This window comes from Prionailurus bengalensis, chromosome C2 (assembly GCF_016509475.1).
Source record: "Prionailurus bengalensis isolate Pbe53 chromosome C2, Fcat_Pben_1.1_paternal_pri, whole genome shotgun sequence".
Taxonomy (NCBI): domain Eukaryota; kingdom Metazoa; phylum Chordata; class Mammalia; order Carnivora; family Felidae; genus Prionailurus; species Prionailurus bengalensis.
Genome location: NC_057350.1, coordinates 74,578,947 through 74,606,806, shown reverse-complemented (window position 1 = coordinate 74,606,806; position 27,860 = coordinate 74,578,947). Strand labels below are relative to the sequence as shown.

Here is a 27,860-nt window from a genome sequence, read left to right as displayed (position 1 = left end):
ACACAATGGGAATACATGTCCATCAAAGATAGAACAAGTAAGTTGTGGAAAATTGATTCAACAGAATATTATGCATTTATTAAGATGAATGAACGAAAGCCAAATGTTTCTTACGGATAAATCTCAGAAATACGTGAGGGGCGCCTGGTTGGCTCAGTCAGAAGAGCATGCGACTGTTGATCTCAGGGTCATGAGTTTGAGCCCCAGGTTGGGTGTAGAGATTAAATAAACAAACTTGTTTAAAAAACTGTGAGCCCAGAGAAAAAAGTTTGAAGCATGCTACATGCCAAGTCGCATCATTTATAGAAAACTTTTTAAAAAGGCAAAGCATTACTTTCCGCTGTTCAAGGTTGTAGACAGGTGTAAAGAGTATAAAAACACCACTGAGAATGTAAAACACCAAATGTATTAAGTAGCTTACCTCTAAGGAGGGTAGAGGAACAAGCACAGAGAAGAGATACAGGCAGGCACTTGCAACTTTGTCATATTTTATTGTGTTAAAAAAATATATCTGAAGCAAATATAGCAGCTTTTTATAAAGCTGGCTGAGGTATCCAAGGTTGCTCTCCATACTCTTCTGAATGTTTGAAGATAATGGCCAGGAGTTCCAGGGAGATGTTTTCGTTGGAGGGAACACCGAAATGTAAAGCGTGTACTTTGCTCTACGCTCTGCTCTCTCCCTGCACTTAGAAGAGTGCCTGGTACAGAGGACGTACTCCGCAAATAGCTGCTGAATGAAAGAACATATGCAAAGGCCCTGAGGCATGTTAGAACACTGTGTGTTCTGAAAGAGCTAATCATAAGGATAGCCAACTTCTGTTGAGCTCCATACGCACCAGTCACCGGCTTTACTATTTGGTTAGGTCATTTCATCCTTGCCACAATGGTATGGGCCATTATTATCCTCACTCCCCAGGTGAAGAAACAGAGGCTTTGAGAGCTAGGTAGCTTGCCCAAGAACACAGTGGTTAGGACTAGAGTTCACATTCCATCAAAAAGTCTGGGTTTCATGATTTGGATAAGTTTCAGTTTTTGGAGCAGTCAAAATAAATAAGACAAGGTCGGGCCAAGAAGCCTACAGTGCAGGGGTCACATTAACACACACATGCCCTAGAGGGAAGGGTGAGCCGGGCCGGACAAGGGTGCTGAGGGTGCTTAGTGCATGGTAGTCCGGGAGGGGAGTACACGACACAACAGGGAACACTTGAGTCTGCCTGGGCAGTCATGGAAGGCTTTACCAGTTGAACTTGGTCTTGAAGGAGAAGTCTGCCTACCAACGCCAGGAACCCAGCCCTTCCGGCTCCACAATGGTTGGTGTTCAGAGGACCTACTGCTCGGGACTGTGAGCACAGAGCCCGACTACCCAGGGCTAAGACCAACCAAGGGGAAGACAAAGTGATTGAATGTAATCTCCCATCTGAGAAAGTTTGCTCTCACCTTTAAATGCACAGAGAAGAAACCAGCTCATAGCTTTTCTTCAGCGATCATGACAGCAGTAATAATTGCTTGCTCTTTAATAATAAGAGCTAACATTTATTGAGCATTGACTGTATGCAGGGCACTGGGCGAAGTCAGCACACGCTTTATTGCCCTTAACTCTCACAACAACTCTGTGAGGCAAGCACTATTTATCCCTTGCCAGGCAGGAGGACACCGGAGGCTTAGGGAGTTTAGGTGTCTTGCCCAAAGCCCTGTGCAGTTGGTGGGGGAGGGATTTGACACCACGATTGTCCAGTGTCCGGCCCATGTTTAAACCACTGCTTCTCAAGAGCACAGACATCCAATTAAAGCAATAAGAGCTTTATGGCCCTCAGTTGGAAGACTAATTGAGAACGTGATGCCACCATAATAAACTAGAAACCAAGCTTATCATTAAAATTCATGAACAGCTGTCACATGTTAGGTGTTCCATAAATGCTTGTGAAATGAGGTAGCATTTAGTGCCAGGAAATGGAAACCAACCCAATGTCACAATGACACGCTTCACCCATGCAGGAAGCAAGGAGAAACAGAGAAGGCAAACAGGAGGGCAGAGCAGTGGTCGCCGGGCACCGACAGGGACTCCGAGGATCCAGGGCCCCTACTCCCTGGGCACTTAGACCTCTGGGGAGCTGCTCCTCCTCGCGCAAGCAGAGGGTTGCAGAGGGTCCCTCTGCTCCAGTCCCCTCCTCCTGCCGGTTTCTCCTGCTGCCCCTCACTTAGCCCGCACCACTGACCCTCGTGGCTTCTCTCCCTGGGGGCCGAGCTCCTGGTGGGAAGGCTTTGTGTTGTCTCCCGCCTATCAACGGAGGAGGCCTCCTCCGAAAATAAACGCTGAACGAAGGAAACCCAGCGCTCCCCCAAATAGTGCACGGGTCTGAGACACACAACGTGAGAAAAAGACAGGAGGAAGGAAAGAACTGCAAGAGTTCTGCTTTTCAAAAGTAGCTTAAGAGAACAATCCATCCTGTAAGGCAGACAAGGATGCCAGCTGAGGGGAGGGACGGAGGAGGGAGACGGGGAGGTGGGACTGAGGAAAGAGGGGGGAAGAAGGAAAGGAGGAGGGGAGGAGGGGAGGGAGAGCGGAGAGGAAGACAGCAGCAGCCCGTCCGGATTCTCCCCCGAGCCACCTCTGACAGTACTCTGGCCACGTTTTAATTAGCGGCGAGGTTGTCCAATTGACTCAAACAAAAGCTCGCTCGCTCGCTCGCTCGCTCTCTGATTAATTTTCGAAAGAGCCCGCCGAGTTTAATCATAGCAAACACGATGACCCCCGTTATTACGGCCTGAGCAGCCAAAAGCAGGAAGTAAAGACCCCAGAACAGGCTGTGGTCTTGGCGACTGCCGTCGGCCACGAGCTGCGCCGGGGCTCGGGGTTCCGAGCTGTCGGGCACCGAGGCCGTGTGGCCCGGGGCCGCGGGGGCTGCGGCGGAGCGGGGAGGCGGGCCGCGGGCGTCCCGGCACTCGGGGTCGTCGTCGGGCAGGGCCCAGAGCGGCAGGCCGGCGCGGGGTCCGGGGCCGCGGCACCGCGGGGGCTCGGCTCGGCCCACGAGGCCTGGGTGCCGCCGCAGCCACGCCAGGAAGGGCCCCAGGTCGCAGTCGCAGCGCCAGGGATTGTGCCCCAGCAGGACCTCCGCCAGCCGGGGCAGATCCTTGAACACGTCTCCGGGCAGGGTCTCCAGCAGGTTGTGCTCGAGCCGGACTCCCTCCAGGCTGCCGAGGTTGCGGAAGAGCGCGCGGGGCAGGGCCCGCAGCCGGTTGTGGCTCAGCGACACGCGGCGCAGCCCGCCGAGGCCGCGCAGCAAGCCGCCGGGGAGCGCGGCCAGGCTGTTGGAGTGCAGGGCGAGTACCTGGAGCTCGCCCAGGCCCCGGAAGGCGTCCTCGGGGAGCGCGCTCAGACGCGGGCTCAGGGTCGCCCCGAACGCCCGCAGGCGGCTCAGGTTGCGGAAGGCGGCTGCCGGCAGGGTGCGCAGCCGCGTGCAGTTCAGCCACAGCTCCTGCAGGCCGGCCAGCTCCCCGAAGAGCACCTCCGGGAGCTCCTCCAGCGGGTTCTCGAACAGGGTCAGGAAAGTCAAATTGTGCAAATAAAGGAAGAGGGCCGGGGGCAGGAACTCCAGGCGGTTTCTGGAAAGCGTCAAGGAGCTCAGGCTCCGGAGCCGGTCGAAGGCCCCCGGTGCGATGGAGCGGATGCGGTTTCTGTCCAGCTGCAGCTCCACCAGGGCACGCAGGCTACTCAACAGCCCCGAATCCAGAGAGACGAGCTGGTTCGAGTGCAGCACGAGTTTCTCCAGCTTAGCCTGTGCGCCGAACAATCCCCGGGACAGTTGGGTCAAATTATTTCTCGATAAATCCAACACTTTCAAGTTCCCCAGGTTTGTGAAGAGGCGAGCGGGAAGGAAAGCGAGTTGATTTTGGTTCAAAAAGAGCTCCTGCAGGTTAACCAGTTTCTGAAACATGTTTTGGTCAATGTCCTTTAGTTCGTTGCGGTCCAGAAACAACTGTTCCAGGAGCATCGTCTTATCCAACAGCGCACCTGGAAGATGAGTGATCTTGTTGCGCGACAGCCTCAGGGTTTTAAGTTTTATCAGGTCGTCGAAGGTGCCGGGGGCAATGGCGGAAATGTGGCTGTCCGACAGCATCAGGCGCTGCAGGACGGTCATGCCACTGAAGCTGTGATTCTGTAAGGTGCCGCGGCCCATTTGGAAGAGCAGGATGTGCGTGAGGTTGACGGGCAGGCCGAGCTCGGCGATGCGCGCTACGCTGCTCCCGGTGCACTGCGCGGCGTCCCGGAACACACACTTGCAGGCGGGGGGACAGGGGAGAGGCTGGGCGCGCAGGAGCCCCAGCGCCGCGCACAGCAGGGCGCTTCTCAGCATGTCTGCAAGGGCCGCAGCGGGAGGTCTGGAGGCGACACACAAAACGCTCACATTGGATCTTGCAACCCTGCGGAGGCAAGAGCCTTCCACCAGGATTATCACTGGCTTTAAGTGTTACCCAGATACAACTAAGTATCCCTCTTTTCTTAGAAATGCAGATTTTCCTGGGGCGGGGGGGGGGGGGGGAATGGGGGGGAGGGGGTGGTGAAAAGACTTTCATTCTACACTGCGAGGTCTCATCCTTTTGTTCTACCGATTTTCTACCCTCAGTTTAAAGCCTTAAAGTTAAAGCGTTTTCAAAGCCAATACTTTAAAATCCTTACATAGAACTGATGAAAATAATTATTCTCACATTCAAGAATGTCTCACATGCATCACTGAGCAGTGCCCACGGTGAAGAGATCCCTGATCTTCTCGCCTTTACCCAGGGGTGGCTATAACCAACAGTCGTGAAGGGAATGGCAAAGTCTGTAAAAAACAACAGCAACCACCACCTGATTCCTTTTACCACACTCACGCTGTATGCACGGTACTTATTCTACAAAAACAGTAACACCCTCGAATAGCGAACACCTCTATTTAGCCACAGTGAGAAAAACAGGTAATATCTATCACGTTATGCCATACATGGTTCTCAGCACTTGATTTGCATTAATTCATTCACTGCTTACGCTAACCCTATGAGGTAGCTATTATTCTTAACCCCAGCTAAAGGATGATGAAACTAAGACACAGAAAGGGTACGTAACTTACCCAGGGTCATAGAGCTAGAATTGTTGACAGGGAGCTATCATTCCTAAGATGCTTAACAAAAAATTAATACCAACTCGTGGCATTGAAGTACATGTGAAATATGCACAGTAATACTAATCTGCCAAAACAATGTTTCCCAAGTGGAATTGTACACAAATCATTTCTTGTACTAAATTTCATATATCTTAGCACATATAGACTAAACAAGCCCTCCAGTTGCCCATCCCTAATTTTTAAAGTATTTGGCCTTACCTGAAATGGTGCTGCAGCCCAAAGCAACTGAAAGGCTTAGGGCTTTGCCTGTGATTCAACACTTTCCAAAGGAAGAGGGAAGTATCCTTGCATCCTGAGGATAAAGACTTTACCAGAATAAAAGTCATGGAAAGGACTTTATCTCAGAGGGCATATTCTGGTTTTTAATGACCGATATCTTCAAACAGAAGAGACCATTTGTAACCTGAGTCTTACTGTCAAAGGAATGATAAGAGCAGGAGAGAAGTTTCTCCATAAAATAGCACATTATGACTCTGTGATGCTAGGAAAGTTTAGTGACATGGTGGGCTCATTGTGGCAGCCATACCCCAAATGGACCACACTTCGAGTCTTCCTTTTCTTGCCATGTTGTCCCAATTCTTTTTTTTTTTTTAATTTTATCATTACTTTTATTTTTGAGAGAGACAGAGTGAGAGCAGAGAGGGTCAGAGAGAGGGAGACACAGAATCTGAAGCAGGCTCCAGGCTCCGAGCTGTCAGCACAGAGCCCGACGCGGGCCTTGAACTCACAAACTGTGAGATCATGACCTGAGCCGAAGTCGGACGCTTAACTGACTGAGCCACCCAGGTGCCCCCCAATTCTTTACTCCAGTTCTTCTCTTCCCCATTTAGGAACAATAAAGCAAAGAACATTCTCCAATGCTCCACTCATTTTCTTCTTCTTCTTAGAAATAATAAGGCTAAAAACATTCTAGAATATGTTAAAAAATGGCATTACTGAGTTGAAGGGTGTTCACATGTTCAATTTAATTTAGGAATGTCCAACTGCATTTCAAAGTAGTTGTACCAATATATGATGCCTAGTGTGTGGCAGTTCCTGTGCTTCATACTACCTCTGCCCATACCTGGAATTGATTTTTTAAATTTAATTTTTACCATTCATAGGAAGTAATTGTCTCCGGGTGGTTTTTTTCATTTCCCCCATTTAATGATGAACTTGGGCATCTTTTCATATTTTTTTAAAGTTTATCTACTTTTAGTATATGTGCTGCTGAAGCGAGCACAAAGTTTATCTACTTTTGAGAGAGAGAGAGAGAGACAGAACGGGGGAGGGACAGAGAGGGAGAGAGAGGGAATCCCAAGCAGGCTTCCCACTGTCAGCACAGAGCCTGACACTGGGCTGGATCCCACAAACCATGGGATCATGACCTGAGCAGAGACCGAGAGTCATGCATGTAACCCACTGAGCCACCCAGGTGCCCCATCTTTTCATATTTTTAATGCTCACTTGTGCTTCATCTTCTAAAAAATTTGGGTGCTTTTCTTTTGCCCATTTTCCTATATGCAAATATGTATGTTTAAGTCTTTCGGAAAACTGAACTGTAGGCATTCTTTATATATTCTGGGTACTAATCCTTTGTCAGTTATAGATGTCAATCATCTTCAATTAGTTGGTAGTTTGCTTTTTCATCTTCTTCATGATGTCTTTTTATGGATGTTGTCTTTTTTTTTTTTAATTTGATGTTTATTTTTGAGAGAGCACGCAAGCGCATGAGTGGGGGGGAGGGGCAGAGAGAGAGGGAGTCACAGAATCCAAAGCAGGCTCCAGGCTCCGAGCTGTCAGCACAAAGCGTGATGTGGGGCTTGAACTCACAGACCATGAGATCATGACCTGAGCCAAAGTCAGATGCTTAACCAACTGAGCCACCCAGGTGCCCCGGATATTAAGTCTTAATATAGCCAAAGTTATCAATCTTTTATGATTTTTTTTGTATTGAAATAAATCCTCCACTCCTCCTCCCCCCATCAAATCTCCTATAATGCCTGAGTTTTATTGTTTTGTCTTTTGTTTTTAGATCCTTAACCCATTTAGAATTCATTTTTGTGTATGATGTGTGAGTTGAGTCCATTTTTTCCCCCCACTAAGATAATCTGCTGGCCTAGCCCCATTTATATATAATTAAATCAATTCCTTCTGCCATTAGAACAACAATGTTACCACAGTCATGAACCAACCATCTCATGAATGTGTGGGTCTGTTTCTGGGCTATTTAATAACCCCTGTACCAATACCATACTGAAATAACCTTTTTATGTTTAAAAACTGCAAATATCTAGCACTTTATTTAGTGTGAAGAAACACACATTCTCATACTACAGTGGTAGAACTATAAATTGGAGCAAACTTTTGGGGGAAAATTTAGCGGTATCAACCAATTACAAATATACATATACATCCTCTGTCCAGCAGTTCTACTGCTAAAAATACACCCTGTGTCTATGCTCATTAAGATTTGTACACAAAATGGGGCACCTATGGGCTTAGTCAGTAGAGTATGCAACTCTTGATCTCAGGGTCATGAGTTCAAGCCCCACATTGGGTGTGGAGCCTACTTAAAAAAAAACTGTGCACAAAAACACTGCAGGGTTGTTTGTAACAGAAAAAGAAAATTAAATGACCATCAACAGGGAAGTAGTCATCTAAATTATGAAAATACCCATGCAATGGAATGCCATGTGGACTTTGAAAAAATCAGAGCTGCCAAGTGTTGGTGTCTAACAGAATGATGTATAACAAGGGCAACATAGTATATATACATGATTTGTATAGATTTTAAATCAGCATAAGACTTCGTGTCAAATTCTGGTAGGCTTCTGTGGCCTACTTCTCCAGGAAGCACTCCAATCAGAATGACCTCCAAGTGTTAATTCTTTGAAGAGAGCAGGACATTCGAATGCCCAAGAAGGGTATGCAAGTTGCAGACGGTAGAGGAAAATTGTGAGTCCATTCGTTGAAAATCTGGATGGGATGTTGAGAAGTATTTTTTTTAATATTTATTTTGGGAGAGCGCAGGCGGGGGAGGGGACAGAGGATCTGAAGCAGGCTCTGCGACGACAGGCTGACAACAGAGATCCCCCAAGGCGTGAGATCATGACCTGAGCTGAAGTCAGACGCTCGACTGAGCCACCCAGATGCCCCGAGAAGTTATTTTGAACAACGAATGAAGTTGATGGCTCCAGTGTTTTGCGTCCTTCGTATTTTGGATTCACGGAACAGGTTAGAAATCTGCTGTCCTAAGAGGCAACTCCTGTATAAAAGTCACCCTGGCCTGTAAGATTTGGCCTTTCTGTCTGCCTGGATGAGATAGGCTTTTCTCCTCGGTGGATGGTGACTCAGAGACCAGGGCACTCTGAACGCTGACAGTCTCATCCAGACTCCTACAACTCCCTCCTTCCCTGCAATACATATTCAAAATATGGCAACTGGAAGCAACGCACAGGGAAGATAGAGACATGCAGGACGGTGGTGCCCACACACACAGGCTGTGGGGACATGGCATTTGCTACACAACCATAGTGAATGGAAAGAATGTGGACTCAAACTAAACCTTCACACCATCCATTCAATCCATCACACCGCAGCCAGCCACACGGGCCACAGCAGAGGACGCACATCTCCTGTAGGACCCATGACGTCCGGAGAGACCTCCTGGCCCAGCACAAACCCTGCCTTCTCTGGGGTTTCTAGCACCAAGTAATTAATTCCACAGTTTCTCTCTCCCTGGAATGCTCTTTTTGCACCCACAGCTGCCATTTCGCTTCAAACTTACCATGTTTTACGTAGCATTAGCTCTGGGTTTGATCTTCCCAACTGTAAATAGATTATAAGCCTCCAGTCTTGTATTTCACTATTTCCCTCAGACCTTCTTACACTGTTAACTTTTGATTCTACATTGTATCTGACAGATGGGTTTCCACAGGATGGTCACACACACGATGTGATAAATATGTGGGATGTGGTATTTATTCCCTTCAAAAATCCAAAGTTAAAAAAAAAGGGGGGGGGGGGGAAATGGAGAAGTATTAAGTGGGAAAGTAGATCCAGAGAGGGCAGTACTTGTATAGCTAAATGGCACACAAATGTAGAAGGACGCAGGAAAAAAAATGTCATTTCAATCATTTAAATTTTTATTTTGAATAGCTTTCAATCCAAAAAAGATTTCATAAGGTTATTTACAGTGCTGAATGTACAATTATGAATGTATGCCTTTTTGACATCAGGGTACCATTCTTGAGCAGCAATACAATTTAAAAAATATAAAGATGCAGTATCATTTCTGATATAAAGTTACTTAAAAAAATCCAAAGTCTTAGGGAATTCACAAATCATAACAGGAAGTAACTATCTTATTAATTTAATGTGCACATAATTACCAAATTTTATTACATTAAAAATATGTGTAAATGCCCACAGACTGTACAAAAATTAACACCCCACATTTTGTCAAAAGTTCCCAACCACCTCCCACCATAAATATACAAAAACCTATTTTCAGATATGTCAAAATTGCATGCGTTGAGATCTTATAGAATGTTTTCTAAAGCTTGAATTTTGCTCTTCTCTGGATAGTGGATCTATAGCCAGCTGGGGAACAGAATACATAGACAATGATGTGTTATTTACCATGCCTCTGAAACTGTGCAGTATCTTCACAAACACGGGAGACAAAATAAATAAGAGTCAAGACTGCAACAGTTCTGTTTAAATCCAAGTGCAATTTGGAAAGCTCTCAAATGTAAGAATTATAAAACTAATATAAAAAGTATTTCTTTTGTTGTTGGCTTAGCCACTTTTCTTCAAGCATTATTTGCAGCATTGCTTTACAGCAGTTGGTGCTAGAAGATACAAAACATATAGTTACCACTATTTATATTTGAGGGAGAAAAAAAAAACCAAAAAACTTTAAACAACCCTGAGGGAGACACACATTAAAAATCTTGTTATTTATTTAAAAAGTTAAAAAGTTACATATCATTATTTAACAATTACTTTCCTGGACATTTCTGTCCTTTAAGTATGTGCATAAATAAAATTTAAATCGGCAATATTTATTAATCTTTAATACATCAAAATAATATATGTACAGATTTTTAAATTTAGGTCTGTATACACTCAAATAATTTAATGTGAAATTCAGAATCAAAATTACTATGTCATGGTGATCTACAGAGAGAGAACTCAGTCTATCGATGGCACTGAGTAGGACCCACACCTGGATTCACAGACATTCTTCAAATAACATTCTGGAAACCATCAATTACAACTTGAGCAACCCACCTTGTCTATGTTGAAATGTAACTTCCTACAAATGCTTTTCCACCTACCTAAAAACCTCATTCCTTTGAAAACAATATGGACAAATGAGATATAAAACCCTTATAAAATCTAAATGTTAAAAAAAAAAGGGTGTAAAAAATATAGCTTTTTATGATCATGCTCTTAAAGATGTTAAATACAATCCGATAACTGGATTTTTAAGCTGCTACTTAGCAATTACTTTAATTATATGCTTCAGTATTTAAATCAAATAATAAAATTTACAATTCTGGGAAATCACTTAAGAATAATACTTTTACATATCAGAAATGAATGTGGAAATTAAAAAATGATCGAGATAAGTAACTATAGAAAACAGTGCTAAATCACAGCTCAAGAGGTCTAAGATGCATAGCTTCATAGAATCATTCATGGAACAACTGTTCTTACCTAAGGTGTATTAATATCATATCATACTCTTTGATGGAAAACTTCGATTGTATTTTTATAAGAATCATTCATCAGTGGCAATAAGCAATAACAGTGATCCTGAGTGTAACTTACATTTTCCTATAGTTACCAAACATCATTCAGGTCTCTGCAGCATAAGAAATGAGAACCGTGTGGTTCTATAGTTCCAGCTAACATCTGATAAATTGGTACGTATCTATCAGGAAAATAATGATTAGCTAGAAGTGGAAAGCACAAGCATGCTACCAGTTAAGGAAGAACATAGGATAATGTCCCACAGTTTTAGCAGTTTAGTGTCCATTTTATAGCAATATCAGTTTCCTTGTTTATCGTAACTGTGGGCTTTTGCCAAGCTGCTGGATCTTACCTAGAAAGGCATTTTTAAAGTTACTTTAATTTTGTTTAAAATTTAAACATTAACCAGATAAAACAGGCGAAAAATCTTTTTCACATTTCTTTTGGCTCAATTAATGTCTAGTCTTAACTTTATTTCAATTTTCCCCCCCAGAAATTTTTACAACCAAAAAATGCTCCTTTGTAAACATCCAATCCAAAGTAAGCTCTGACCTCTGGCGCCATCTAATGGCATAAAACAAATTCACCAAGTTCATCCTGCTTTGAAAAAGTAGCAGTCATTCAAAACCACTCATTTTTAAGCCTCATTATTGATAGGAGACTTATATCAACCCTTAAAATTTTTAGGAGGTAAAAGTCTAACTCAAAAAACGCAAAAAAAAAAAAACCAACAACTCACTATTATCTTGTCTTTAAGTAATTAAAAACCTAGAAGAAAAGAAAAATCTTTAAAATGATAAAACCTGAGAGAAAAAACAGCTATGAAGAGATATTAGAAAGACAGATCTGTATCTATTGCCAAAGGAAATAATCTTTTTTTCCTAGTGAAAATGGTTCTATGGTTCTACAACATTTAACTGAAGTAAATCGTACTACTGACAGCAGACAGATCACAAGATCCATTCAATAGCTTTGAGGGACATCTGAAGAAGGCAGTGAAGCACCTTGCTGATTAGAAAAATAAAACTCAGGCAGTTTGTACAGAAATTATAAAACCGTAAATGGAAATTACCTGAGTTGTTCTATAAGCAACATCATAAAACTCACCCCTAGGCTATCAAAGGGAACTGGTCTGTGTATATACGGAATTCTTTGGAAGAAATAGTGGAATCAAATGAAAACAGGCTTTCTACCTATTTTCACTAGAGGCTAATTAACACCCATTTTATTTATCAATCACAAATTTAGGGGTGGTAAATAAATGAGGGCTTTTTCTGATAAGGGTTTGTGAAAATATATTTAAACGCATTAACCAAGTCTCAGAAGCTGATGTCTAAAAACCTATCAAATATCAACTTTCTTCTGTACCCTATTTAAAGAGCATCACTGAGGGTAACAAGAAAATTCTGGAAATATATGTAATATGTAGTTCCTGAATACAGACATAAGACTTTACAGACTGATTATGAATTTAACTGGCAGGCCAACTGTCTTATTTAAAAAAAAAAAAACAAAAAACAAAAAACCAAACACCTCTCAAATCAGCTATACTAGAAGAGACATAAATTGAAATGGTGCCATTCTGACGCACAGGATCGGAAAGTCCGGAAATTACATTCTCCTGCTACCAGCATACCACTGAGAGTGACGCAGTGCTACGTTATGGTGATGATTTGACATGATCCATTCTCCTTAACTAAAGCTTTAGCCTCTGTTGTTGTTTGAGGTTTGGGTGGCCATTCTGGATCAACCAAGAGCTCCTGAGCCAGATACATATACTTTGCCTTTGGTATCTTCTTTCTACAGCCCAGGGCCCAGGACAAGCAGCATTTTCCCCACCGATCCACTGACGCCTAAGAAAATAAGGGGGGGAAAAACACACTAGTAGATTAAGGGCTGCTTGTTTTTAACACGTTTTTTAAAGCACAGTACATCAACACAGAAAAGTAAGAGGAAATGACTTCTGCATATGACAAATGAAAAAAACTCAAGTAAAAAAGGTCAGCTTTCAATTATTTAGGAACATATTTTTTAAGATTTTTTAAATTATCAATGCAATTTCATTTTATTTAGTTTTATGTACCTATCCTCTTGTGTGCAGATACATTTTTTTAAAAATTTGCAGATCTGGATTTTATAATTCTATAACACATAAAACATCAAGTGTACGAAGAATAACTTTAAACTATTCAGAAAGAAAACATTTTTCATATTTAATATAGAGACCCTCATATTCTATCTCAAATTATCTCTTAATACCATTCCTCCTGGCAACTTAGCCGCTGATCATTTTTTGGAAGAAAGCATTGTTAAATATTATTGTTACTGTTAGTGAATGTCACCTTTCAAAAAATGAAGCACGATGAAAATATTGTTAGGTCAAAATTAGAATTTATATCATGTTTATTGTCAATCACTTCTTTTAACACACTTTCATTAACATAAAAAAAATTTCATTTTATAATTATAGTGTCCCCTGGTGTTCCACTATGGGAAAGAAGTACACAGAAAATTACTTCTGAAAAGGTAAATTGAGTACTATTTCTTAGAATTATTTCGTAATAGAAAGCTCTGCTGGCACTGAAATCCTTCTGGATCAATCCTGATGTTTTTAATGAATGTGATCTTAGATAAACAGTCTCTGAAGAACAAGAAAGCAGTCCCTAGTAATTGTACAAAAATGTAAATTCAATATAGGCCCTCAGAACTGGTCTTAAAGGAAATTTGAGATAAATAACTAAACCTGAAATCAGGTAACTAAAATGACTATTCAGAGACCTGTGGTCATATTCACCTCTGAAGATCAACAGTCAATTTCTAATTATTTTGGCTGTTGCTTCTCCAAAGCAAAATCTAAATCCCAGGTTGTTTTGTTTTGCCATCAAACTACGAGTAGGTTTAATCTCAACGGAGGCAATCTCACAAAATGCAAGTGTAACATAACCGAGGTAGACAACATTCTAATTTTAACACCCAAATGGCTTCATCATTGAGAGAGGCAAATTTGCTATAACACAGGTTTTGAAACATATGTCTCTAAATTGGCCAGTGGAGAGCAGCAAAAAGACTTTAAAATAAAAACTTTAATGGGGCGCCTGGGTGGCTCAGTCAGTTAAGCATCTGACTTCGGCTCAGGTCATGATCTCACAGTTCGTGGGTTCGAGCCCCACGTCGGGCTCTGTTCTGACAGCTCAGAGCCTGGAGCCCGTTTCAGATTCTGTGTCTCCTCTCTCTCTCTGCCCCTCCCCTGTTCATGCTCTGTCTCTGTCTCAAAAATAAAAAATAAACAGTAAAAAAAATTTTTTTAAAAACTTAAAAAAAATTTTAAAGGTCTTCTAGTTTATTTTGTCAACAAACATGGTAAGCTGCACTGGTACCAGGAATTCACAGGCACAAACTGTGGTCACAAGTAAGGTGCAGGGGGTTGGGGGGCAGGTAGATGCTGGAGATCATTTATCTAGTAGCGTCTTTACTGTCATAGCTAAAAAGAGTTTATCATCATCATCTTAAAACAAGACTACAAGAAAATATTTGGCATTAGGATACAGAAGAGACTAGATATAGGATTCTCAAGGTGATCCAAATAACAAATACGGATGACCCTTGAACGACATGGGTTTGAACTGTGTAGGTCCGATTATGCACATTTTGATAAATACAGTACTTCCTTATGATTTCTGTAGTCACAAGTTTTATCTAACTTACTTTATTGTAAAAATAACAGTATATGATACATACAACACACAAAATATGTGTTAACTATTTTATCAGTAAGGCCAACAGTAGGCTATCTATCAGTAGTTAAGTTTTTGAGAAGTCAAAAGTTATACACAGATTCTGGACCGCGCAGTGAGGGGGGTGGTTAGCACCTCTCACACGTGTGTTGTTAAAGGGTCAACTGTAATTCCTTTCCACATACACATGTCATGCAAGCACATATACAATAACCCTTGACATTTAACCTGAGGTGAGGCTCACTACTTGGATCTATCTTTTCCCAAAGGTGTTTAATTCTTCAATGTAATTGTAGGAAAGATCATTGTTCCTAAATCAATCCAAAAGCTGTCACTTTTTATTTTACAGCCTACAGCACTGTTAAAGGACCACAAGAAAAGACTTAAAAAAAAAAAAAAAAAAAAAGGCAAGAAAAGCTAGGCCTTGTCTGTCCAGATGAGCCATCCAGGTTAAAGGGCAATGTGGCAAGCATAGCACGCTGAGTTAAGGAAAATCATAGCCCAGGGTCTCCAAATTTAAGAGACACACACATACACTACACACAAATAGACACATATATACCTATATCCACTGTTTCCTACCTGTAGAAAGTGTGGCAAGCAATAAAATTAAAACAAATTTCATTGCAAACAGAATCACAATTAAATAGAACTCCTTCCACATTAAGGTGAATATTTTTTTAAAAAATCCTATTTCCTTATTAAAAACAAGTACACTTGTTATAATTTAGAAAAAATAAATTAAGTCACAAGAAACACTAGGGGATCCCCCTTCTGCTTAAATTGGAAACATTTTGTTCCTGTACCCTCCCTTCCCCCAAATATCATACACATGAAGTACACAATAGGCAAGCACAGGTTTGTTAGTTGAAACAAACACACCACATGCATCCTTAAATACAACAGAATTCACGGGTAGAGAAAATAACAGGTGCTACAGGCAGGCTAGAATGAGAAATGAACCAAGGGAGAGATGATGGTAGCAAGAAGAGAAAGAAGCTCTGTGCACCAAGAAGGCAGATGTGGAGCAGCACAGGGCTCAGAATGAGCACTCGGGTCTCCCCAAACACCTAGGCATAAGTCCCTGAAGCAGGAGAACACAGTAGCCGTAGCAACTGGAAGGAGTGGTTAAACAACCAAGTGTATCCCTCAAAGATGGGAAAGAAGCTGCCACAGTCCAACAGAGAAACCACAAGGAACTTGCAAAAAGATCTACAGCTAAAATTCTCCTGCTTCTTAGACCATTCCAAGCTGTTGGTTCTAGAACCCCAATGCCAGTTTACTTTCAGCAGTGTCTTTTACAAAACGTTTTCATGAGTAGCATGTAAAGGAATAAAGCCATGCTTGTGGGGAAAATGCTGTAATGATACTGTGGTTTTCATAATAGTCTTCTTCCATACCAATCCCGAATATAAAAATAAAGACAACCAGAATTAGCATTCTATCTAAGTAAGCTCAAACAATGTTTCAGTGGCATAAGGACTACAACTAATACTTGCTTTCCCCCGCAAAAGGAAAACAATCAGGCACAAATCCTCAGGCGGGATCAAACTACATGATGATGTAATCCTAGTTCCACATCTACCACTAAGTGGCCTCAGTTTACCAGACATGGGATATGCACCAATGCTTCTTAGCAAGAGAATGTGCTGCACAGATCTTCCCAAACAGGGTAAAGCTCTATAGAAAACTCTTCTTAAAATCAGAAACCCTGGTTTCAACGCCCAACTCTGTCACTCAGTAGATGGCATAACCATGGCAAGTTGACTGAATGTTGCTTCTTTACATATATAGTGAAGTGAGAAATACCTTAAGATTTTGGGAGGATCCTGGAGGTGTTGCACAGTACCTTACAGATTATCAGGTATTTTAGAAAAGGTTATCAGAGATTTCCAGATGAGGCTCTTGACTTCCCAATCCAACTGTCTAAGACCCGGAGCCTAGTCCAGGGCCTCTTGTTTTGAAACTTTCAACCTATATGGGTCTATATGGTTAGGAAGACAAAAAAGAAATAGGGCTTTTCATCCCCCAGAAATAATATAGACAGCTGGGACTTGCAGTCTGAGAAGATCTCCTGTGATTCTTGGTAGAAAAGAGCACAGAGCAGGCAGACACGAATAACAGTTTGTGGCACAGGAGAATTACGGCAGCCACAGAAGTTCCTGATGCAGCAGGGCACTCTCACCTCTAGTCTCTTTTCACCTTCAACCTTGACACCAGTGACATCTTGGACTAAAAATTCTCTGTTGGGAGGGGTTTGTCCTGTGTACTACCATAGGATGTTCATTTAGCAGCATCCTTGGCCTCTACCCACTACATGCCAGTAGCAACCCCTCTTCCCCTCCAATTGTGATAACCAAAAATGTCTCCAGACACCATCAAATGTCTGGGGACGGGGGGTGGCGAGCAACAGAGTGGGCTCTGATTGAGACCTTATAGTAATATAACTAGCTGACTGGTTCTTGAAGGGTCACAAATATGAACAGTGAAGCCACATTACACATTCTGAAAGTGTCAGAAGATGAAAGTGTATCACTCTGTGCTAACACATTATAAGAACTCTTTTCTAAAGCCAGTAATTTAAAAAATGCTTTCTTAATCACAATCACAGAAACTGAAGACTAAAATCGTTGTCTGCTCAGTGATTCTCAGAACAAGGTGGCAAACACACAGGGGATGCTGGATTTGTCTATTCTAGACCACTTTCTGCCTTCACTCTCTCCTCTGAACACTTCAGAGATAGGAAGCCACATGAGAGACACAGACTTTTAAAATAAGGAGGAGGGGCCCCTGGGTGGCTCAGTCAGTTAAGTATCCGACTTCGGCTCAGGTCATGATCTCACGGTTTGTGAGTTCAAGCCCCACATCGGGCTCTGTGCTGACAGCTCAGAGCCTGGAGCCTGCTTCGGATTCTGTGTCTCCCTCTCTCTCTCTCTGCCCCTCTCCTGCTCACACTCTGTCTCTCTCAAAATAAATAAACGTTTTAAAAATTCATTAAAAAATAAATAAAATAAAATAAGGAGGACAGATACTAACAAATTTCTAGGAAACAGAGACTTAGCAAATAATACAATTGTCTCTCATTTAATTTTGTTTGAAAAGTGAGGAGAAATGTCCAATTCAAATATTTTAAAGGAGGCTTATGACCCCCCACTTTTGACTAAATAGGGATATATAATGCCTCCTCAGAATCTGCATTTCTTATTTAAAAATTTTATTTATTTTTTTAAAGTAATCTCTACACCCAATGTAGGGCTTGAACTCATGACCCTGAGATCAAGAGTCGCACGCTCCACCAACTGAGCCAGCCAGGCACCCCTGCATTTTCTGGATCAACAGTGAGAGCTGAAAACTCAATGTAAATGTTTTCCTTGGCCTGCGCCTTGCCAATGCAAACATGTCATATGAGGACTGATGATAGGAGCCGAAATCCACCCCTTGAAATAATGTAGTAAGGTAACCCAAAGGAAAAAAAAACTCAGACACAGAGGAGATTTCACTAATGGACGTGAGCCCTGATACAGTTCTAGCCTTATCACTATACTGTTTTGAGAAAAAGGAACTAAAGGTGAAGCCAGACACATGCCATTAGTACCAAACTTTCACTCTTCGTCATAAAGCATTAAAAAGGAAATGGCACTCCACAGGACCTCTTAAAAAGAAAGCAATCTGTGATATTACTCTGGGCATCGAGCCTACTAAACTACCAAAATAAAGTTCAGGAAGTTGCTACTTAGGTAAAAGAAGGCTAAAAATAAGTGAGTGACCCAACTCAGAAATGCCAGGGAATCCTCTTGAACTCTGACAGCTTTCCTCTTGGCTGAGGATGAGCAGAAGATTTAGGACTTGGCATATGTAAAAAGCCCATCATACACCTACAAACAGCAATGGGTCAGATCATGAAGCAAGGAGACACTGTATTGTCAAGTTCTCTACAGCTAAACAAGTGGATCAGAGCTGATTCGATGGTTATCAGTTTAAAAAAAACTAAGACCGACCTTATATGTTTCCTTATGTGTTGTAGAAGTACATACATGTGTATTAGTCATATACTACGTGACTAGAGGTTATAGTATATGACTACAGCATCCAAACACTAGGAAATGGGTTTTATTCATCTCTTTCTCTTCTCTTTTTACCATGGAGCTTGTGTATCTTTCAAATAGTAAGCTGCTTAATGGATCTAAAAACTCAAAAGTCCTAAGCGATGGTTTATATAAAGATCTGCACAGTCTCTCTGAGATTTTTTTCTGAATGAAGAGAGACATACGTCTGGAAAAGCCAAAGAGCTGCCCAAAATTAAGGCACAGTAACTGCTGACAAGCAATCAGAAATAATTCCTCAAAATTTTGTTCTCTGGACTCTGATTCATGAACAATTCCCATTTCATAACTTTGTTTACATGAATCTCATTTAGCTTCTAATGGGACTCATGAAAACTGTAAACATGTAAGCCAGAGAGAAATGGAAAAATGAACTCTCACTACTGAGAAAAAGATCTTCAGACACAGAGAAGATAAGGATTGGAATGGAAAAGAGACTTATGAAATTCCTGAAGTCCTGAAAAGCCTGTAACAAACGTTTGCCAAGAATTTTCTAGGACTCCTTACAGGAAATGGAATGCCAGGCGCAGGGGAAAGGTGGAGGTGACACACAACAGAATACCACCCTACAGAAGGCAGAGCACACAACTAAAGGAGCCTAGATACACGTGAAGAATGGAGAGCAAGTGCTGATTTCCAACCTGTGGCGGCTGTGTGGTGGTGAAGCGGTATTCTCCTTGTTTGTCTCGATTGAACACAACTTTCCAAAGGACCATGTCAAGGAAGAAGTTCTGAGAGATATTCCAGTGAGTTAAGAATTAAAAATGACTAAGTCATTCTTTATTAATGCGCACATTTTTAAAAGGCTCACACAATGCTGCATCATTAGTGAAAAACATGACTTGGTTTTCATACAATTTCAGTTAATATTGAAAAAGGATAAAGTATAATAGAACTTGTTTTGTTTTACACAACAGAACTTTTGTAACAAATATAAATCATCATAAAATTCTTGATAAAATGGGACCTCTAAACTTTCCACAAAATATGGCTTTTATTTGAATCCTCAGGCCTTTCCCATATTAAAATAATGGTTATAATCTGAGTTAACAATGAATTATTTTCACTGAGTTAAACATAATATGTATAAATGTGTATGACTTCATCAGAGTCCAACACAAATAATTCTTGACGGTAAGCAAGAATAATAAATTAAGAGAAATTATGAGAGGATTCCCTTAAAAATTTTTTTTAAATTTTATTTGAAATAACATTTATATGAACAGATGAACTTCTATAGAAAAAGGAAAACTTTTAAAATATAGTATCTTGGATGTACTTTCTGGTGTCCATAAAACAGAGAAAATCATTTTCACTGGGCAATTTAAAAAGATCAGTACCATAATATCCATGCTGCCCACTATGGCCCAAATTTAAATACCAAGTCATCTTTTAGATAACAAATTAAACATAATTTCCAAGTTGAGAACAATTATCACCAAGGCACACACAGTTTCCCACAAATTACCTAATTTTAGTTCAAAAGCCTGCCTCATAAACAAACCCTTAACTTAAAAATCACAACTGCATCTCCTTCTTCCATTTCACCTATTGCTACTAGAGGAGTGAATTAGAATAGTAGTTCTGAGAACAGACACAATCTTATTAAAAAGAGCAAATGAGAACTTACTCGCTCCCTTTATAGAAGCCAAATTAAAGGCAATCCTACTAGGAGAGTAACTATAAAATACACAATGGATCAAAGAGGACTTAAGACCTCTAGAGGAAACTTAGAAGTAACTACCAAGAACGAAGTTCCAGCAATCAGTGCTGGTAAGTTCACAGTGGTCGTTATTTTATACTTTCGATAAACTGTTATTAAAATTCACTACAATTCATGGAGAAAGCCCCTCCCTCCTTTCTTTCCTTCAACGGGAGATTTTACTGTATATCACAGGTCACTGGTGGTACATGCCCACTGTGATTTCATGATCACTGGTTTACTATGAGCACCAATCTTCTCTCCCTTCTAAAGATCACTGCTTTTTGCTATCTCACTGGTTACTTTCTCCTATCTGTATGAGTGCAGCTAAGTTATATCCCTTAACAGGACTACATTCACTTCATGGAAAAGGTCAAGAAGAAAAAGCTAAATGATTTTAACTAAAATGAAACTGAGATTCTTGGTAGATTTCCATGCTGCCACCTGTCCTCTTCCTCCAGGAGTATTAAATCACCAAGAATCCCAAAACAGCAACATAGTCATTTGATCATCTGAAGTGCTTACCTCCACCATGATAGATACAAGGGCATTGACAAGAACAATCATAAGCATAGTTATACGCCACTGATATGGTACACACACTATCTGTAAGACAAAAATTTTTAAGTTAAAATTGTAGTACGCAATTAACATTACTGCATTATATAATAATTTCTACATTTACCGAATTCTTATTATATACCAAGTACCTTCACATACATTATCTACTCTATCCTTAACAATGCCACAAGGTATATCCACTTTTCCGATGACAAAAGTGTAACTCAAGGTGTAAAGAATACAGTAAAGCGGCTGAGCTTAGAGTCAAATCCTAATCACTAAGACTCAAAAGCCCATACTTTCTACTGGTTCATGAACTTCTAACAAGTCCCTATTTTTAAAGTAAAGTCTTGTCTTTAAACAATGAGGCAGATACCAATCTAATAATGAAGTATCACTCAAAACTCTACATATTGATATAAAGACAAATTCATAAAAGGACTATCCAAATCAATTTAACAAACAGTCTACGTTTTCACTTTAAAATCTATGTTTAATTTCTAAGGTCTAAAAAAGAAAAAGAAAAAAAATTCCATTCATGCATTCACCTTTTAGTCGACTAGCAAATATTTACTGAGCACCTAAGATACTATGCTAGGTGCTGTGGAGTTGATACGATCTAAGAGGTTTTAGAAAAACCCCTATGACTCCAGCAAGAAAGATTTCAGGGGTGGAGACTGCTATAGTGATCAAGGCAAGAGATGATGGAAGCTGAAACTAGTGATAGGGCCACAAAATAAGAAATATATATGTGGTTTCTGTGTAACACAGAGCTTTTAAAACTCTTTTAATTTCCCAAGTGATGTTGGCAATAGAAGCATCTTACCCAGAGCTTCTAAATCTCCTGGAATATCCTGGGTATCATGTTTTTTATTCTAATGAGGCTACTCTTGGTGGGCTCTGGTTAGCTTCAGGGTGGGGGTTGGTCATCAGAAAGACTAAGCCATGATTAGAAGCTCAGAACTTTCAGCCCCGCTCTCCCATCCTCCACAGAAGGGAGAGAGACTAGAGATTGAGTTAATAATGGGCCATAACTACATAATGAAGCCTCCATTTAAAAAAAATGTCCCTCAACTTCAGGGTTTGGAGAGCTTCTGGTTCGGTCAACACATGCATGTGCTGGGAGGGTGGTGCAGCCCCAACTCCACAGGAACAGAAGCTCTTATTCTCAAGACCTTTCTAGACCTCGGCCTATCTGCCTTTTAACCAGGTTGTACATTTGTACCTTTATTATAATCTTTATTATAAACCAATAAACATAAGTGTTTCCCTGAGTTTTACAGCAAATTCTCAAACCTGAGAAGTGGGTTCTGGGAACTCTGGTTCATAGCTAATTAGTCAGAAGTACAGGTGATGACTTGGGACCTGCAATTTGTTGGGGAGCACTCTTGTGGGACACAGCCCTTAACCTGTAGGGTCTGGCTAATTCCAAGTAGTGCCAGAACTGAACTGTAAGATACTGAGTTGGAGTCCAGAGTTGGAGACGAGTGTGGGAACAACCCCCACACAACTGGTGTCAGAAGTTTTGTGAATAGAGGAAACAACGGTTTCTTTTTAGGTGGCAAATGGGATGGATTAAAGCTAAAAGATTCAGAGTAAGAAAATGGAGAGAATCTAGGAAAAGACTGGCTTTGAAAAGAAAAGGAGAAGACAAGGACACATATACACACTTCTGACTTGGACAAATGGTGGTACTAAAAAAACCAAGACAAAGCAGGGTTGAGGAAGAATATGATAAGCTTAGTTATAAAAGTGCTGAATCAGAAAACTGATGGGCGAACCACGCATATAATATTCAGTATGTCAGTGCATATTCAATCCTAAGGCTCAGTTGTGAGAGCTAGACCAACACAGATGGCACCATGGGTGAAGCTGGCACTATAGAGCAGCTCACCCAAATGTACAGAGTAACACGAGCGAGAAGAACAAGAATGTGTGGAACACTAACATTTAAGGAACAGGAAGAGTCTGAATCCATCAGAGAGAATGAGAATTAGCCATAACGGTAGGAAAAAATCAGAAGGGAGCACAGCATCACAAAATTGTAGAGGGAGTCTCAAGAATAATCACATGGCTAACTTTTCAAATACTGCTGAAGAGTTAAGTAAGGTTGGGAAAAAAATAATTAAAAGGACAAGTCCACTGAACTTAAGAAGACAGATGTGAAGCAGCAGAAAGACACATGTGGTGGGAGAAACATACGTGGTTTTTGTTTTCTTCTTTTGCTTAAAGTGCTTATCTAAATCCCTCCATGAAGCATGTGGGGAAACAGACACTCATACACTGCTGGTAAGGACTATAAATCGTCAATCTCTTCCAAGTTGAATAACACAGCTGCTTGTACCTGGGATAAACCACTCCATTCCCACTCTGTGGTATGTCAACACTCACTCCCATACACTACAGGACCTGTACTGCACGTTCATACCGGCACTGTTAACACAGGAAAAGACTACAAACAACCTAATTATTTACCAATGGAGAATGGAGAAATGCATGAAAATATATTCCTACAATGGAATTCTATATAGTAGTGAAAATGAAATGCATGTATCAACATGGATGCCTCTTAAAAATAATGCTAATGGGAAAAAGCAAGTCACAGAAAAATACAAATAGTAAGATAACATTGTCATATAGGTCAAAAGCAAGCAAAACTTCTATGGCTTCATACAGTATGGTAATTGTATAATGAAAAGCAAGCCAATGAGATAAAAAATTAGAATAGTGGTTCCCTCAGAATGTTTGGAAAAAGGTACATGATAGTGCCTTACTGATGCTGGTAGTGTTACCTTTTTAGGTTGGATGATGAACTCATGGGTGTTCTTTTATTACTATTACGCTTAACAACTTAAATAGGTGTGCATTTTCTTCTATATAAAACAGGTATTTCAGCATTCATAAAGTTTTTAATGAAAAAAAGAACTCAGTGGACAGTGAAGAAGAGGCAGTAGGTATAGACTACTCAAGAAGTGGGTCGATAAGGGACAGATCAAATAACAGGGTCAAAGTTTTTTTATTTTTAAAGACCAAGCAACATTTGTTTGTAGAGAGGGAAATGGAACCAGAAGCAAAGACTGAAGGAACAGGAAAGAAACATAAAATAACAGGTAGAGCAATAAAAGCTGATGTTCCAATTATGTTCTTTATTCTTTCTAGGGTATTTTTGGGTCACTTTAACTGCATTTTAGAAAATTCAGAAAGAAGAGGTCCTGGGGGGGAAAGACCTTCAGAGTTGAGTCTCTGTCCCCAGTAACCCGAGAACAAAGGAGGGGGTAGATCATAAGCCCTAGCAAACATCCAAAAGTCCTATTTGGCTGTGTAACTTTCATGAACTATTAGTGTGTCATCTTCTATCACTGTCTTACTAGATATTATCACCCTCAGACAACCAGTAGTAATTGATGTGCTGAACCCTTACCTGAAGAACCTGGTCAATAGAGGCAACTGGATGCAACATGATGAGTAATATGAAAACATACAAAATAATCACAGACACAACAAAAAAATCTGAAAAAGAAAGTAAAACAATTAAATTAGAAGTTCCTTTAAATAAAAATGCATATAATAACAACTGGTATACTGGCAATCCTAAATTTGGTTTTGGATACATCTATTTAGGTTGATGAAGTACACAAAATGTGTGTTTTATGTTATTTCCTAGAGTACGGCACATCATCCAGGCCCAAAGGATTCATTATGTGACATAGAAATAATCAGCATTTATAAAAATAGGAGACATTTTGTAGTTCTCCTAGATAGATAGCTAATTTATAAGATAATCAAGTCAATATATAATTCACAGATAGGAGACTAGATTATGTAGAGCAAAATGAAATTATCATTTAAAACATGTATGTAATAATTATTGAATATAAAAATACTGAATAACATTTATTCCCAGTATTAAGTATGTTATAATCCTAAATGGAGACATTCTAATTTGACTGTAAGTATATTTCTGTTAAGTGTATCCCACTTTCTTAATGACTTCCTCCATGAAATATTTCTACAGAAAATGTACGCTAAAACCCAGAAACTGAGTATCTACTATTTTAAATGTGGGTTAATCCACTTGCTGCAGTAGCTAGGAGCGGTAAATTCAGTCTCAGAGTACTTTGCATTACTTTTCTAACTCCAAAATAAAACTCCCTGCTTGTGGTCATTTTGTTAACCGTGTACATACATGCATACACCTGCAAATATACAAACATACTCTCATATAATGAGCCTTAAGGCTCAGAACTTTCCCCATTATATTGCTACCCACCCCCACCCCCCCAACTTTTTCCCCTTGTTTCTTTGGTTTGGATATTTACTTACAAGTTCTTATTTGAGGTCATCTTGAAACTCAAATTTTACTAACACCATGTAAAACCAAAATTTTATCACGAAGCCTTCAGATTGCGTAAAGAAGTTAATATCCAATTTTTGGATTTGAAATGAGGAATCTCATACTATTTTTAAATGTGGGAGCCATTTACAAACACTGTTAATATGTCAGTTCAAACCTATAAGCCAATATTTATTGTTTTGTAGAAATAACATTATGTTCTATATATATGTATTTATTGTTTACATGTATTAATATCTAGATTTACTGTCCTAACAACTTGGGCTGGAAGTTTTATTAACATTCATGTCAAAGTGGGGACACTTTTTTTATTATAAGTCACTGACCAACAGGCTGAAAAATTTGGGTCCATGCTAGATTAAAAAAAAATATTTTTTCTAGATCTTTATTTTTAAAACATACTACTAAGCTATAAACAGGAACTATAACATTCTATTCAATAAACGTAGCAACTAAAGTAATATATAAGTTACACAGTCACTCATACAGTTATTGTGGTCAGTTAAACTGTTTGGACAGTGCTAATTTCAAGTACAGAAGCACACAAAAGACAAATTCAGAAAAAGGACAAGAAATGATCAGAATACAAATGCCAGAGAGATATGGTGACAGAAAAGAAAGCTGGTTCAAAATAGTAATAGCCCATATTGAATGTTTTCCAAATTCGAATGCATTTTTACAGCCATAAGCAAAACAGATTTGCAATCTACTTCCTGACATGTTGCCAGAAAAAAACAATTTTTTTTTTTTGTTTTCCTTTACTCAGGCTCACAAATGTCTTACATCTACCTCAACAGTGTTTCTCAAATGTTCCTGTCTTTCTCCTAGAAAGACACACCTTTGATCACACCTCTAAAAATCTGCCAAGATTTTCCATGTGAAGCAGAAAATAAGCAGTTGAACCTCTCTTCTGTTTAGCCAGGGGAGAAAAAGAGGCACTATTCAAAGAAATCTGATGGGGAGGTGCATGGTTGGCAGATGTATATAACCACTACAATGAAAAGATCAATAGGGAAACCAAGAACGAGAAAATCAGGTATTCGTTTTTGAGAGGTACAGAGTCTCTAGTAAACTGTGCTCTCTGCTCCTGGACTCTGCTGGTATTGCTACTGAAGTACAAGTAATGAGAAGACAGCAATCAAAACAAATTCTGTGTTGGTGGTAACTGGAGATCAGGGAACAATGTTCCGTAAGTTAAAGATTTAGATTCTACCACAAAGCTGTGTGAACAGGGAACAAGTCCTTTGGAGTCAAGGTATTTTAACTAACATGATGAGGATACCATAGGGAAGAGCAGACTTAGTCCTTAAAAGGCAAAGCAATAAGTAAATTAAAGTTATTAAATATGTCCCAGCTTAGGGCATCACAGATTTGTTGTTGATGATACCAGACCATTTTGATGGAATGTGGCAACAAAATCAAGCACCAGAAGGATTTCTTTTATATTCCCCTTGGTATGTGACTCAAAAATAAACCCTTACATAGGATAAATAAGCCTACAAACTTGTTTATGACTCTGATATATACTTCTCTAGCTGTTCCTTCCTCAAAAAATATGAACTGGGATCTTCTGACCCATAACCACAAATTTCAAGTCTTTTTATTCCTAATTCTCCCTCCTCTCCCTCCACCCCCTCGCCCTTCCTTACTCAGTTTCTTATCTTTGAAAGGCCAGCTTATCCTGCAGGGCCTCTAGGTATCTGCTCCAACCAATTCAGGCCTGGCAGATGACCAGGAAAAAATGCATATACCCTGAGGAAGAGAGATCCTGGCAGTTCAGTAGTGAGGTCTTCACAGACTGAGAAAGGACTAGGATGTCACAAGCAGGAGTTATAGGGGTCAAGTCAAGAAACTGGAGCAAAAACTGAAGCCAAATCCCAAGAAATCACATCTAGTTAAATGAGAGTGTAAGAATTAAGTCTGTATCATCATGGCCGTCGAAATGATAGCATGGTCAAAGGAGAAAAGATAAGTGGGCTAAGCTAAAGTTGAAAATGGGTCACCACAGACTGAAATTTGGTTTTATTTAGAATCCAACCAGTAGAAGAGAACAACAACAACAACAAAAAAAACCCAACTCTGAAGAGACTGCCTTAAATGCCTAAGACAGATATTAATTTTTAAAAACAGTAATCTCAAGATAGGTTTCATACGTTTTACTATTTAGATACAGAGAACAGCAACTAGCAAGTCCTGGCAAAGAACTGTTAACTGTCTATTCTACAGTAAAAAATGAAAAGCTAATGTCAACTCTAGTAAAGCCTTAACCTTTTCTCCATTCATTTCAACTATATTTATACTTTACATTGTATATTCCTTTATAAAGTTAGACTTTATTTCTGTCACTTCTTATTTTCTACTTTTCTTTCTTTATTCATCAGTAACTCCAAGATTAGGAGACTCCAATGACAGGCAGACAAGATGTGAAAATTAGCAAAATACGTATATGTTGACTTTAGTGTTCCTATTTTATTTTCTAGCAGGCATGTTTTAAGATAGCAT

At 40.2% G+C, this 27,860-nt stretch overlaps 2 protein-coding genes across 4 annotated transcripts in view; both read right to left on the bottom strand.

Annotated features, from left to right (window-relative positions):
* Positions 1-471: 471 nt before the first annotated feature.
* Positions 472-4,823, bottom strand: GP5 (glycoprotein V platelet). The gene is made up of 2 exons (XM_043594560.1): positions 4,708-4,823; positions 472-4,380 (listed from the first exon to the last, which is right to left on the bottom strand). The coding sequence occupies exon 2, from the start codon at positions 4,353-4,355 to the stop codon at positions 2,634-2,636; it is 1,722 nt and encodes a 573-aa protein (XP_043450495.1). The 5' UTR covers positions 4,356-4,380; positions 4,708-4,823; the 3' UTR covers positions 472-2,633.
* Positions 4,824-9,266: 4,443 nt separating this feature from the next.
* ATP13A3 (ATPase 13A3) overlaps positions 9,267-27,860 on the bottom strand; it is an 88,799-nt gene continuing 70,205 nt past the window's right edge. For 2 of the 3 annotated variants that reach the window (XM_043594558.1, XM_043594557.1), the window contains 4 exons: positions 24,426-24,514; positions 20,969-21,049; positions 19,383-19,472; positions 9,267-12,757 (listed from right to left, as the gene is read on the bottom strand). In XM_043594558.1, the coding sequence (XP_043450493.1) occupies positions 12,560-12,757; positions 19,383-19,472; positions 20,969-21,049; positions 24,426-24,514 (458 nt within the window). In that variant the 3' untranslated portion in view covers positions 9,267-12,559. The remainder of the gene's footprint in view (positions 12,758-19,382; positions 19,473-20,968; positions 21,050-24,425; positions 24,515-27,860) is intronic. The other variant, XM_043594559.1, reaches the window with a different exon arrangement.